Source organism: Sesamum indicum, linkage group LG2 (genome assembly GCF_026168435.1).
Source record: "Sesamum indicum cultivar Baizhima isolate 11 linkage group LG2, ASM2616843v1, whole genome shotgun sequence".
NCBI classification, from domain to species: domain Eukaryota; kingdom Viridiplantae; phylum Streptophyta; class Magnoliopsida; order Lamiales; family Pedaliaceae; genus Sesamum; species Sesamum indicum.
The window spans coordinates 14786401-14799621 of record NC_142658.1 but is presented as its reverse complement, the minus strand read 5'-3'; the positions used below and the strand labels follow the sequence as shown (position 1 = coordinate 14799621).

At 37.5% G+C, this 13221-nt stretch overlaps 2 protein-coding genes across 2 annotated transcripts; one reads left to right on the top strand and one right to left on the bottom strand.

Moving 5' to 3' along the window:
* The first annotated feature begins 1229 nt into the window (after window positions 1–1229).
* Window positions 1230–8715, top strand: LOC105155711 (adagio protein 1). Its single transcript, XM_011071633.3, has 2 exons — window positions 1230–1858; window positions 6648–8715. Exons 1-2 carry the CDS (start codon window positions 1587–1589, stop codon window positions 8254–8256), a joined length of 1881 nt encoding a protein of 626 aa, XP_011069935.1. The 5' UTR covers window positions 1230–1586; the 3' UTR covers window positions 8257–8715.
* An 807-nt stretch (window positions 8716–9522) lies between these two features.
* On the bottom strand, window positions 9523–12602 carry LOC105155710 (Tetratricopeptide repeat (TPR)-like superfamily protein). Its single transcript, XM_011071632.3, has one exon. The coding sequence runs from the start codon at window positions 12416–12418 to the stop codon at window positions 9902–9904; it is 2517 nt and encodes an 838-aa protein (XP_011069934.1). The 5' UTR covers window positions 12419–12602; the 3' UTR covers window positions 9523–9901.
* Window positions 12603–13221: the final 619 nt, after the last annotated feature.

Genomic DNA, 13221 nt, shown 5'->3' with positions numbered 1-13221 from the left:
ATAAAGAAAAACAACATAAAATTACTAAAATCGGATTGAATAATTAAATGGGATTTTTTCCATAGAAAATTTAATTCACTCTGGAATACGAGATCGACATTTGAAATCAAATTAAATAATACGTTGAAACAAAATAAAAATAATAATAAAATTACTATACGCACCGACTTCGTACAACTCAAATTCACGACCTCTTAATTATAACAATTGGAGCAACACCTCATTATCACAAATTAGATGTAAATAATTTCGAATTTTGCGTGAGAATGAGACAGCAATAATTGGAATGGTGCCAATTTGACATTGAACTCACTACCACAACTTAAATTCGGTAATTGTCACAATTGCAAAAAGATTAGGTTTTGCTTCTTTGGTAATTACAAAAAATTCAATTTTCGTCATTTAAAAAAGTGGTAAAAGTAAGACCCTCAATTTGGAAGTCTCATATTTTAGTTTCTTTATTTTTTTTTTCCAATCATCATTTTCTTTAATATAATGTATACTTAAAACATATTTTATTTTATTTTTAATCTACGCAATTTAAAAAGTGTCAGTGTAATAGAGTAACCACCTGATGATCACCTTGTTGTACTGTATTGCTTTACTTAATGAAAATTATATTTTTAAAAAAAAAATTATCGGTCTTTTTTTTTTAAAAAAAAAACTATCCCATTTTTACATATTTTTGGAATAATTACATCGTCTTTTTCCTAAATTTTCGTAAATTTAAATTTTTATGGAATTTTATTGAAACTAAAATATGCTTTTGTTAGGGGAAAATGGATTGTAGACCGATACTATTTATTACACGTGGAGAGTCAGAGTAATTAATTTTGGTTGACGGAATATATATTTATTAAAATACCCTTGAGAAATCGTCTTTTTAAGTTTTTAATTTTTTTTCTATAAAAATACTTAAAATTTACGCGTATTTAAAAATTAATAAAAAGTATTTAAAGAAATATTAATTAAGATCAATTATTCATGCTATTTTTCATAAATTAATAAATTTAAAAATTAAGGTACATTATATTGGATTACTCTGAATTTTGTTATAATTATAAGTATTTTTTAAAATTAATAATCATCTAACAAGTATTTTTTTATATTAAATTATTAAAAAATATTTATTAAACGATCATAAATTTTAAAAATATTTAATAAAATTATAGACACGCATTGGACATAGAGCTGTGTTGTATATATTATGGATGAAAGTCAAAAAAACAAAAGCCAGCTGTAGCATTATCTCCCTCGTATCTCCATTTGCCTAACCCAAAACTAGTACTACTACAACTTCGCACACACTTCTCGCAGATCTTTTCTACCTCAAGCTGCTCTGTTGCTCGCCGTAGTTTCTCTCTCTAGATTACTAATCTATATCTTTCTTGCTAAAACCCAATATCTCCTCCAACCCATTTTTGCAAGCGCAGTGAGGCTTCCCCAAATTCTTGAACCCTAAAACCCATCTAAAGCCCAGTTGGTGGTTTTGTGGTGTTTTTTTGGTTTTTGTTTGGTTGTTATCTGTTCGGTCAGAGTTAGTATGGGGTGATTGGAGAAGGTGTCGTGTGATTGGGTGAGGTGTGATGGAGTGGGATAGTAACTCGGAGTCTGATCTCAGCGGTGATGAGGAGGAGGAGGAGGAGGTGGAAGAGGAGAGTGGAGAAGGGTTAGGGTTTATGTTGAGGAAGAGAGGCGGAGGTGGGCTGCCGTTTCCTGTGGATAGGCTTCTGCAACCCTCGCCTTGTGGGTTTGTTGTGACGGATGCTTTGGAGCCTGACAATCCCCTTATTTACGTTAATTCGGTATTTGAGATGGTTACCGGGTACCGCGCTGAGGAGGTTCTAGGTCGTAACTGGTTAGTGTTTTCTTGAACCTCTCCACTGCCTCCCTCCCACTCTCCGTCTTGACTTCTCTTTGCGTTTTATGATTGGATAAAATGCTTTATGAAAATTCATCGGTAATTGTTCATTTTTCATCTGTGTGGAGATGTACGGAAACGGATGTTAATTTTGAGTCAGATAATAATGAGGACGAACAGAATACCTCGGGACCATTTACATAATGGTGACGGTTTATAACAAATGAGACAGACATTGGGTGGGCTAGAGCAGGAGGTAATTGATGTTGCAATTTTTCTGTTCTCATTAGTTGACGAAAAAAAGTATGAGAAAGTGGCAGTGCTAGGTTCAACGTTGTGTGTTGTTATAATTTATGCATTGCACTTAGTGGTCTTTGGGATTTGTAATCTTTGTTCTATTATTGGTGGCATTAGTCGGTAGAAAACATTTGTTTCGTCTCAGTTTTAGACATTTGAACCTTTGCCCTATTGTTTCTAAAGATTTGGTGGCATGGTAAACAAAAGTATTGAATGTCACATTAGATGATAACTGGAGGACAAAAACAGTTAATATTGAATCTCCTCCTTTATTTGGTTTAAAAACAACATCCGACATGACATGACTTTTTGTTCATGTTACTGTTCTTGGGTATAAAAGATGTGCTATTTTCTGGAGGTGACCCGTGACAGTAGACCCGGATCTGTTGCAATATATGTAATGGATGCATGAATTTTGTTACTCTCAACTATCTTGGTATATGGTATAGAAAAATTTTCAAGTGCATCAGGGTTTGTCCCACATGAAGAATGTGTGATGGGCTTAGGACTTTTAGGAAGGCATGAACTTTTGATTTTTATGTCTTAGTTACCTGACTTGGAACAAGGATAGATCAGTGTTTGAAAACTTGGTAGTCTGGTTGTGACTGTATTAAGTATTAAACAAGTTGACATTCAGCATAACTTATTGTGAATGTCATATCTCACTGGAAGAAAGTTGTACTGCAACATTTTGAATTATATTCTGAAAGTTGAACTGCCCACAGGATACATTATAAGTTCATTTATAATTTTATTTATGTCGAACAGGTGGTTTTTGAGTTTACTGAGACATGGTTATTTTTTTGGCACAAAATGCGACCTGGTTTATGTAATTTTACTTTGTTATGTTATGTTAACTGTATATTAAGTTTTAAGTGATATTTGTGGTCTTTATGTGCCAATTGGATTTTCCTAGTTACAGAACTTAGGTGAGATATCAATCAGAGTTCAGATTTAAAACATTAGATGGAGTCTGATGACAATTTGACAGTTGAAATGGCCAAATGAAGTTAGAAACATAAGATATACCCAGTACCTGGTTTCACAGATGAGTGCTAAACTGGAGTATCTTTTGAGCTTTAACCTCTAGCTTTGGGAGGATTCTCTGCCTACAACCTTAGGCTTAGGAACTGCTGTGACCAGAAGAAAGAGAGGTGAACCTCATCTGTGCTAATCAGTTACGATGTGTTGCGTCTGACCTTCTGTAGTGAACATCTATATCTTTTGTAATGTCAGCTGCAAATTTTCTATATTGGTATCTTTTGTGGGTGACAATGACAGAAAATATGGAGACTTCTTGGAATGGCCCAAATAGGCTGCAAATGAAGCTTTGCGTGTTTCGAAGGATTGGTAATGTTTTGGACTTTGAGTGAAGAGCTTTCAAAATCTAGTGTCTATGCAATGTTTCTTTGTTCCTTTTAATCCAGGGAGAAGAACAATTATTTATACATATTTAAGGTAAGAAGTAAAATTGCAAAGAGTGGCGGGCATCAAATAAAAAAATTGGACTTTAACCCAAATAGAGGGGTTTGGCTAAAGTGGATTAGGTATGAACTGGTTTAGGACAGGCGTTGAGTGAAGCAGAAATCGATGATTACCTGGGAATTAGGATTTGTTTTAAGTTGGAAATGTTCAGTTGACACTAAATTATTTGCCACAAGATTTGGAAAAAGGCGGAGAAAGAAGCTTGAGAATTATAATAATGTCTGAAAACATCCTTTCTCTCATTTTTCCTATCAGCTCGTGCTATTTTCCTCTGAGGTTTTCTACCTTTTCCATCTTTGAAGAATATTCTCTCCTTTTCAAAGTTACCTCTCTCTCAGATTATGATAGTTTGGGCATGCTCTGTTGGAAATGTTCAGTTGACACTAAATTATTTGCCCAAAGATTTGAAAAGAGGAGAAAGAAGCGTTAGAATTATAAATAATCTTTGAAAACTAATTCCCTTCTCTCATTTTTCCTATCAGCTTGTGCTATTTTCTTCTCGAGGTTTTCTACCTTTTCCATTTTTGAAGAATATTCTCTCTCTCAGATTATGATAGTTTGGGCATGCTTTTCTCATTATGTCATCAACCTAGGTTGTCAGCTGCCCTGCATTGCACTTATTGTCTGCTGCTTTAACACACCCTTTTGGTTCTGTGTATCCTTCCACTTGACTATGCCCATTTTTTTCTCGGGCTGGGGGGGGGGGTTGTTGGCATGTGAACATGAAGTGTCCAATATGGAATCCAGCCTGTTGCTTTCGTAGCATGTGTAAGTTAAGTTTATTTGTGTTTTACTGAATATATCTCTTTGACTCTGGTATTTTGTTCTTCACTTTCAGTCGATAACTTTGATCTGGATTCTGAGTCAATAATTGGAAAATTAGAATAAGTGTTGGCCAGAGTGGTCGAGCCTGATGTATGGTGGTTTGTGGCTGCCTTTATAGCATATGACACACTGAAATTTTCAAGCATGATAGTCTGTTGGAAATGGGAAAACCTGACTGTATCATATCCTAATGCTGACATGCTTGACACAGGGGAAAAAAAAGATACTTTATTAGCTGTTCTGGATAAATATTTAGATTGAGAATTTGCTTCCAAAATGGTTTTGGTGAGAGGGACTGGACAGCAGCTATTATTTGTTTTTGGACAACATAAAGTCATAAACAGACTTGAGGGTTGGATTTGTTATTTTGAGATATTATTACTTTTGGTGGCACCAGTTTCTGTTGATTATCTATTATGCTAGTTCATTATTTAAAGCTCTGTCAATCTTTTTTATGCCTGTGATGAACACCAAGAAATTTTGAGAAGCTTTTCAACACATGCGTCAAATGCTGGTATCTGGTTCTTGTGTCATTTGTAGTTTTCACAAGGTTGAAAGTGGTGATAGACCTTTGAATGTGATCTGTTGATTTCTTTGTTAAAAGCTTTCCAAGAACCTTAGTAATGGATTCTTTTGACTTTGGGCAAGAAGTCAGAAACACTGCAAATCCTTGTTTGTATTACACTTTACATCATTCTATTCGATTATTAGCTTAGTTGACTTAGTTAACGCGGCACTTATTAAATATAGATCTATTGCTGCTGGAATAGGAGGAACATAGGAATCTAGGGACTTCAGTGATCATAATAAGGAATTTCTAGACTAATAAAAATAACTGTTGTAGAAGTGTAGAACTGGGTTCGGGTCCTTGGGGAGTAATTACCTATTCTATTGAATGGATTTATTGGTATCTAAATGTTTCTGACCAAGTTTCTGAAGAGAGTAGAAACTAGATTGAGTTGATGGTAGATGATGTTTTTGCCGAATGCCTCTTGCAGTGAAGCAACATTTTATTTCTTAAACTTCTTAGCAACTTCCTTTTCGTAAGGCAATGCCTGCAAATGTTGGTCAAGATATTTGGTCAACGGATGCATTAGCTGTATGGTATTCTGTAAGATCTGCAAATTTTAGCTTACCTTTTTAGTTTAATTGCGCTACTCAAGGATGGTATAACTTTCCTAACTTAGATTAGGTTCGGTTTAACATTGTTTCACCTGACTGTTTTTTGGTAAAAGTATCTTTGGCTTTAAATAGAAGCTTTTGGTCTTCTCACCAGCAACTTCTGGTGGAAATATTGCTGTGTTAGTCTTGCATTTGTTTGTTTCTTATCTTCACTTGGTAATAATCCTGATATCTCAACCACTTTGTTCCAGAGGTATAATTTTTTTTTTAAGTGGAGTTAGTGAAATGTTTCAACTAATGTGTGGAAAGGGGTTCCTGTTTGCGAAGTTTGTGTTCTCGTTTTATTTCGGAGTGTTAATTGGCCCGTGAAGCACTGACTTGAAAAGTTCTGCATAATATGATTTATCCATCTTTCTATTGTTCTTCTGTTATGATCTATATCACGTTATGCTTTTAGATAGAAGTCCATGGATGTTATCACTAATCATGTCCTGAACAAAGAATATGGCCTTTGCTCATCTATGTCAGTGCTGTGACTCATTTGCTAGTTGTTATGTTATATTACTCTCCTCAACCACCAATACTAAAAGGTAAAGAATGATAATAAATAATAAGAAGACAGTAATAATTTGATCCTACGCACCTAGTGATGCTGGAAGGGGAAGGGGAAACTTGAAAGTGACTTTGGAAGTTGATAATTTACCTAATTTTTTTGGTTTGAATGGTGAGATTTTTATGTTTGGCACAAGTGTAGGAATTTTACTGTATTCTTGGTATTCGATGTACTTGACATTGCTGTATGTAGGTGGCTACTATATGCTTATTACTGACTTTATTCATGATTTTTTTGATTTTTAATTTGTAAACAGAAGATATAATAACCATTTGACCGAATTAAGTTATCGACCTTACCTCATCTCTTTTATGAGTTGCTACCAGTTTTCTTAACTCTTTTGAGCCGTCCTTTTTGAAGTTGCTAAATACATTGTCTGTGTTTTTATGTTTGTGATATGAGCGATAGCCTACTGAAGCCTTGATTATTTCGAAATTGCTGCAGCCGCTTCTTGCAATGCAGGGGCCCATTTGCCAAAAGAAGACATCCTCTTGTGAACCCCACAGTGGTTGCTGAAATTAGAAGATGTCTTGAGGAAGGGATTGAATTTGAAGGAGAATTGTTAAATTTTAGAAAAGATGGATCTCCACTGATGAATAGGCTTCGCATGACCCCGATATACGGTGATGATGAAACAATAACACATATAATTGGCATACAGGTCTTTACTGAAGTAACTCTTGACCTGGGCCCACTTCCAGGATCATTGGCCAAGGAACCTGCAAGAGCATCTGATAGGTTTAGATTTAATATTTCTCTTTCTGGAGTGGTTTCAGATGGGAGTCGGAATATCGGCCGTGGGGTTTGTGGAATAATGCAGTTAAGTGATGAAGTACTTGCTCTGAAGATCCTTTCACGATTGACTCCAAGGGATATTGCTTCTGTTGGCTCTGTTTGTCGGAGGCTATATGAACTAACAAAGAACGAAGATCTTTGGCGAATGGTCTGCCAGAATGCATGGGGTAGTGAAACAACTAGAGTGCTAGAGACTGTGCCCGGTGCTAAAAGGTTGGGATGGGGTAGATTGGCAAGGGAACTAACCACTCTTGAAGCAGCAGCGTGGAGAAAACTCACTGTTGGAGGTGCAGTTGAACCGTCTCGTTGCAACTTTAGTGCTTGTGCTGTTGGCAACCGTGTGGTTCTTTTTGGTGGAGAGGGTGTTAACATGCAACCCATGAACGATACATTCGTGTTGGACCTGAACTCCACAAATCCAGAATGGCAACATGTCAAAGTGAGCTCTCCACCTCCTGGGCGCTGGGGCCACACACTTTCTTGTGTGAATGGTTCTAATCTTGTCCTGTTTGGCGGTTGTGGAAGGCAAGGGTTACTTAATGATGTCTTTGTGTTGGACTTGGATGCCAAACATCCTACTTGGCGTGAAATCTCTAGCTTGGCTCCACCACTTCCTCGATCTTGGCATAGCTCCTGTACCCTTGATGGGACTAAGCTAATAGTCTCTGGTGGTTGTGCAGATTCTGGAGTGCTTTTGAGTGATACCTTCTTGCTTGATCTGTCGATGGAGAAACCTGTATGGCGGGAGATACCTGTAGCATGGACTCCACCTTCACGTTTGGGCCACACTTTGTCTGTTTATGGTGGACGGAAAATCTTGATGTTTGGAGGTCTTGCCAAGAGTGGTCCTCTACGGTTTCGATCAAGTGATGTGTTCACTATGGATTTGAGCGAGGAAGAGCCAGGTTGGAGATGTGTTACAGGGAGTGGGATGCCCGGTGCTGGAAATCCTGGAGGCATAGCACCTCCTCCTCGGCTAGATCATGTGGCAGTGAGTCTTCCTGGTGGTAGAATCCTTGTTTTTGGTGGTTCTGTGGCTGGTCTTCACTCTGCTTCCCAGCTTTACATTCTTGATCCAACTGAAGAGAAGCCAACATGGAGGATTCTGAATGTACCTGGGCGGCCTCCTAGATTTGCATGGGGTCATAGCACATGCGTTGTTGGAGGGACCAGAGCTATAGTTCTTGGAGGTCAAACTGGGGAGGAGTGGATGCTGAGTGAGCTTCATGAGCTATCGCTAGCAAGCTCCGTCATATAATGACGAGTAACACGAAATTTGTCAGGCTACTTCACAGAAAAAAAATTCTTTTTGGTTTCAAGAACGTGATACCTGTTCTAAGCAACCAGTTTGTAGAGATTATTTCTGCATTTTGGAAATGCTTGACCGTGCTGTTCTTGAATTTGTTTCTTGTAATGCTCCTTGGAGCATTTGAGCTAATGCCTGCTCTCAGTTTAATTTTGTGAGTTTTGTATGAAATTTCCGAGAAAATGCTGCCCGTTGTTAGTTCTCTCTAGGCTGCTAGTACTCGGTAGAAACATAGGGCATAATATATTTAGTTTTAGCTTACTCATGTATATGGTGTTGTGCTTCAGGTTCTGTAAGATGAAGCTTGAGAGGAACACAGCAACAAGATAGAAGGAAAAATATATTGGGGTGTATGTATGATTTATGTTTGTGGTTTTTTCTTTATATGTCAATAATTCATCCGACCTGTCAGACTGTTGCTTATTCTGCACTTCTATGGTTTGGCCGCTGTTACTGGTTGTGTCCATGATCATATTTTCTTGTTCTACTTGTTGATTCAGTTGTTGTTCGACTTAATGAAAAAACCATTTTTCTGTATCTCCTAATAAATACTCTCTGAGAGCCCCATCTATGCAGGAATTGGCAACCGTAAGTCTCTATATACGCTATGGATTGCAAATAAAAAAAATCCAATGTGCAGTTCTTTGAATTTAGTACTGTTCCTTGATGTGTTAAATGCTAGAGGATCTTGTATATCGATAGATCACAGGTCAAACCTCCTGTATGCAGTTTAGACTTTTACTGCCTGGTTTGCTCGTCTCTTTTGAGTTTAATGGAGCGGCCTAATTTGGCCTAAAGGGCGCGGTTCGCCCCAATTCCTGGGAAAACCAGTTGATCTACTTTAGATGGGCTTCTGCCACCTTCAAACTTACCATCTCATGTGAAATAATGGAAGTATGAGGCCGAGTTGGATTTGGCCAGTGTACATACACCGTCACCAATATCGCTCAGACATCTATTACTGATACATCAAGGGCCGTTATCGACACAAGCCATATTACATAGTTCAGGGGGACTTTGGAGCTGTGTTCCCAAAATTGGTACTTAGGTGGACTCAATAATAGACATGTATTCTCATCCGAGCCTTTTCCTTCAAGGGCTCATGTGAAAGAGAATAGGTACTTCTTGGTTGTTTTTTCTACCTTTTTCTGACGGCCAGTGGTGTTGTAACATGCGGGCATCAATATTTGCATGGTACATAGAGCTCATGGACAGATGTGAAACAACAAAAGAATATGCTTTACGTATGACAATGATCTCATATACTACAGATCACTGCAGAAGTCACAATAGATTACAAAGAGGTAAGGAAAGGGAGAAGAGAAAACTGAACTGCTCAGATGTTGCTTTTGTGTAAGTACTGAGGACAAGACTGAACAAGAGAGGTAGAGATGCGCACTTTTCTTTGTTGTATGAGAAGCTTCAGAAGATAGAAAGACGCCGCTGACAATACATTGCCATGACTCTCCACTACTATAGAAGAACATTCGGTTCCCAAAAATCTGTCAGACCAAAAACTGGCAGCTACCGTGATTTTGCTGTCAGCCATGGGTCTGAATCATAGTGTAATGTTCTGCTGAGGATGAGTTCAGCGAACTCATGATTCCATATTTTCCCTGACTCTATATACAAGCCGTTGCAAGGCTTGCTCACTGTATGTGATGTCCTTTTCCTTGATTGTGGACACAAAATCCATAGCATCTTTATACCTTTTTGCCTTACAATAGCCATCTACGACAGTGTTGTATGTTAGCTCATTTGGTCTGCAGTTATGCTGAATCATGTAACTGATCACTTCATCTACTTCCTGGAAAAACCCACGTCCTGAGAAGCCAGCGATGAATGTATTATAGGTAACTATGCAAGGTCTTATTCCCCTATTTGTCATCTCTGTGAAAATCCTCATAGCCTCCTGCATAAGGCCTTGCCTGCAGAACGCTTTAATGACAGTGTTATAAGAGACGAGATCCGGCCTCCCACCACCTTGTACCAATCCATTGAGAACTTCTTGTGCTTTCCAGCATTCACCAGCCCTGGCATACATATCCATCAAGCTATTGTAGGTGACAAGATCAGGCTGCAACCCACACTCTCGAATAAAATGTAGCATCTCGTGAGCACGTTCATACATCTTGTTCCTAGCAAAAATTGAAAGCATGGAATTTATCAACACCAAATCAGGTTTATAACCATTCTTGAGGAATTCTTGAAATGCTCTCTCCATACCCCTGAGAGATCTGCACTTGAAATTTGCTAGAATCAGAGTTCTCAAAAGCATCCAACTAGGAAATATTTGACCGTCATAAATTTCTTTAGCAATCCTTTCAACGCCTCTGATATTTCCTCCTTTTGAGTAGCTATGAAGCATCAATGAGTATGTGGTCTCATTTGGCTTGAAACCCTTATTTCTCATGTCTAAAATAACAGATTCTGCAGCTCTCCAATCCCCTCTACGAGCCAATGCATTTAGAAACGAATTATAGGTTGTGATACATGGTGAAAATCCTGCTTTAATCATCTCATCATGCATCTTTCCAGCATTGATTTGGGACCCACACCTACCATATGCACTTATCAAAGTATTAAAAGTATCTCGATCAGGTTCAAAACCACAGTTCTTCATCTCATGGAAAACTCGGTTCACATACTTGTGCATCCCTCTGTTACCACACATTGCAAGCATGGTGTTCCAAGTGACACGATTGGGTGTGCACCCATTGGATTTCATATCAGAGATAATCTTCATCATCTCTTCTATGCGTGACTTCTTTCCCAGCATCCCAAGGATAGAATTATAGGTACACACATTAGGAACACAACCTGATTTCTTCATCTGTTCGAGCAGACTCAAAGCTTTGTCCTCCTTCCCAGCTTTGCCATAGGCATCAATCACAGTGGTATAAGTGACAGCATTTGGCATTATACCCTTTTGTGTCATAGTGCCAATCAATGCTGCTCCTTCCTCAAGGAAGCCTGCCCTTACATATGCAGCCACAAGTTCATTATAAGTTACCGAGTCAGGAGGGCAATTTTTTTCCTCCATCTCTTTCAAAACACTCAAGGCCTCATTGTAAATCCCCGCCTTCCCATAGACTTGAAGTAAAGCATTATAAGTGACTGTTCCTGGTACATAACCATTTAACTTAAGTCCATCAAAGAAACTCTTAGCTTCCTCCAACAACCCTTCTCTCCCACATGCCGATATCACAGTGCTACAAGTGAATTCATCGAATTCAAGCCCCACGCTCCTCATCTCGTCCAAAAGTTGTAAAATTTTATCCCAAGACCGACCCTTTTTCCCATAAACATCCAACATCACATTGTAAGTAACCAAAGTCGGGCATGATCCTCTGCATTTCATAAAGTCAAACAATGCTATTGCCTTTTCATACTTCCCACTGCGTGAATATGCATGTAAAATTGTAGTCCATGCTCGAACATCCAGTGCAAACTCCTTAACAGGGATCACATCAAATAATTTCGAAGTAACTGAATGCTGAGACTCCCTACCAAGAATCTTGACCATCAACTCAATAATCTGATTATCTAATTTATCACTATTAGACACATCCAAATTGAGAACAACCCATTCAAACAACAAAATCGCCTTGTCACTATTTCCAGAAACATCCAAACCTTTCAACAGACTAATCAAATCGACTTCTTCAAGCAACTCAAACCTAGCAGAATCGAAGAACGACCGCAAACTAGAAATGGGCTGTCCCAAAATCGAGTTAAGCAAGAACTTACATTTCAAAGGAAGAAAATCAAGCGACGCCTCATCTTTCACAGAGTTCTCACCAATTCTTTGGGTTGCAACAGAACTCCCATCATCTTTCCTGAAATGGGCGGACAAAGAATCATGATTATGGGAAGGTCCTATGTGGGAAGAAGTCAAAGACGACTTGACAGGAGAAGAAATATGGAGGAGGTGCTGAAGGAGGGAATCAAGGGGAAAAGTGTGCGAGGAATTGGAAGATTGTTGCTGCTGTTGCAAAGGAGGGAGAGGGAGAGTGGATGTGTTGAACTTGAGGCGCTGGTGACTTGGGTTGAAGGCTGGTTTTGTTGGTGGAACTGGGAGTGTTGGCCTGTTGGGAAAAAGGGTTCCTTCCATGGCTGAATGGGAAAGAATTCTCTGAAATTCTGAAAGATTGAAACTGGGCTTCACATTTGGATGAAAGAGATAACAAACAAGACAGCACAAATGCAATTCTATGGTGTTCTTGGGATTGGATTGTTGTTTCAAGCTCCACTAGATGCTTTATAGCCCCATCCTATCTCTTTATGCTCTCTGTGTGTGTACCTCAAGTTCAACCAGTATTGATTTTTCTTTTTTAACCATCGGTCCATCTTATTTTTACGTGTGTAAAATAAATAATTTTTAAAATTTTAAAATATATTATAAATATAAATAAAAAAATATAAATTAATAAATTATATTTAAAAAAATGAGATTAAAAGAATTAGTATAAAATATTATCAACATAATAAAAGAATTGATACGACTTAGAGACACCTTTTCTTTAAAAAGAATAATTATAATTAATTTTTAAAATTATCTAGTTAGAATTATACTTATTATATTTAAAAATTAGTATCACTGTTTCATTAAATCATCGTTTGTAATTGAGAGGGAATTTTTTGGATATTAGTATAAATATTATACATATAATCCATATACTTTTTATAAGAAAAAATTATTGTTTAGTCCTTTAAATTTATCTATTTTAGTTTTAGTTCGATAACTTTCAAAATTGATTAATTTTGGTTCTTTGAACCAATTTCGGATAATTTTACCCCTACACAATTTTTCGATAGCAGTTTTAATTCATATATATCTATTCATTTTGCATCTTGTAGCTAATGCTCGCTTAGAATGGTATAAAAGTCTAGATTTATTGAAAGAATATTTGTTTA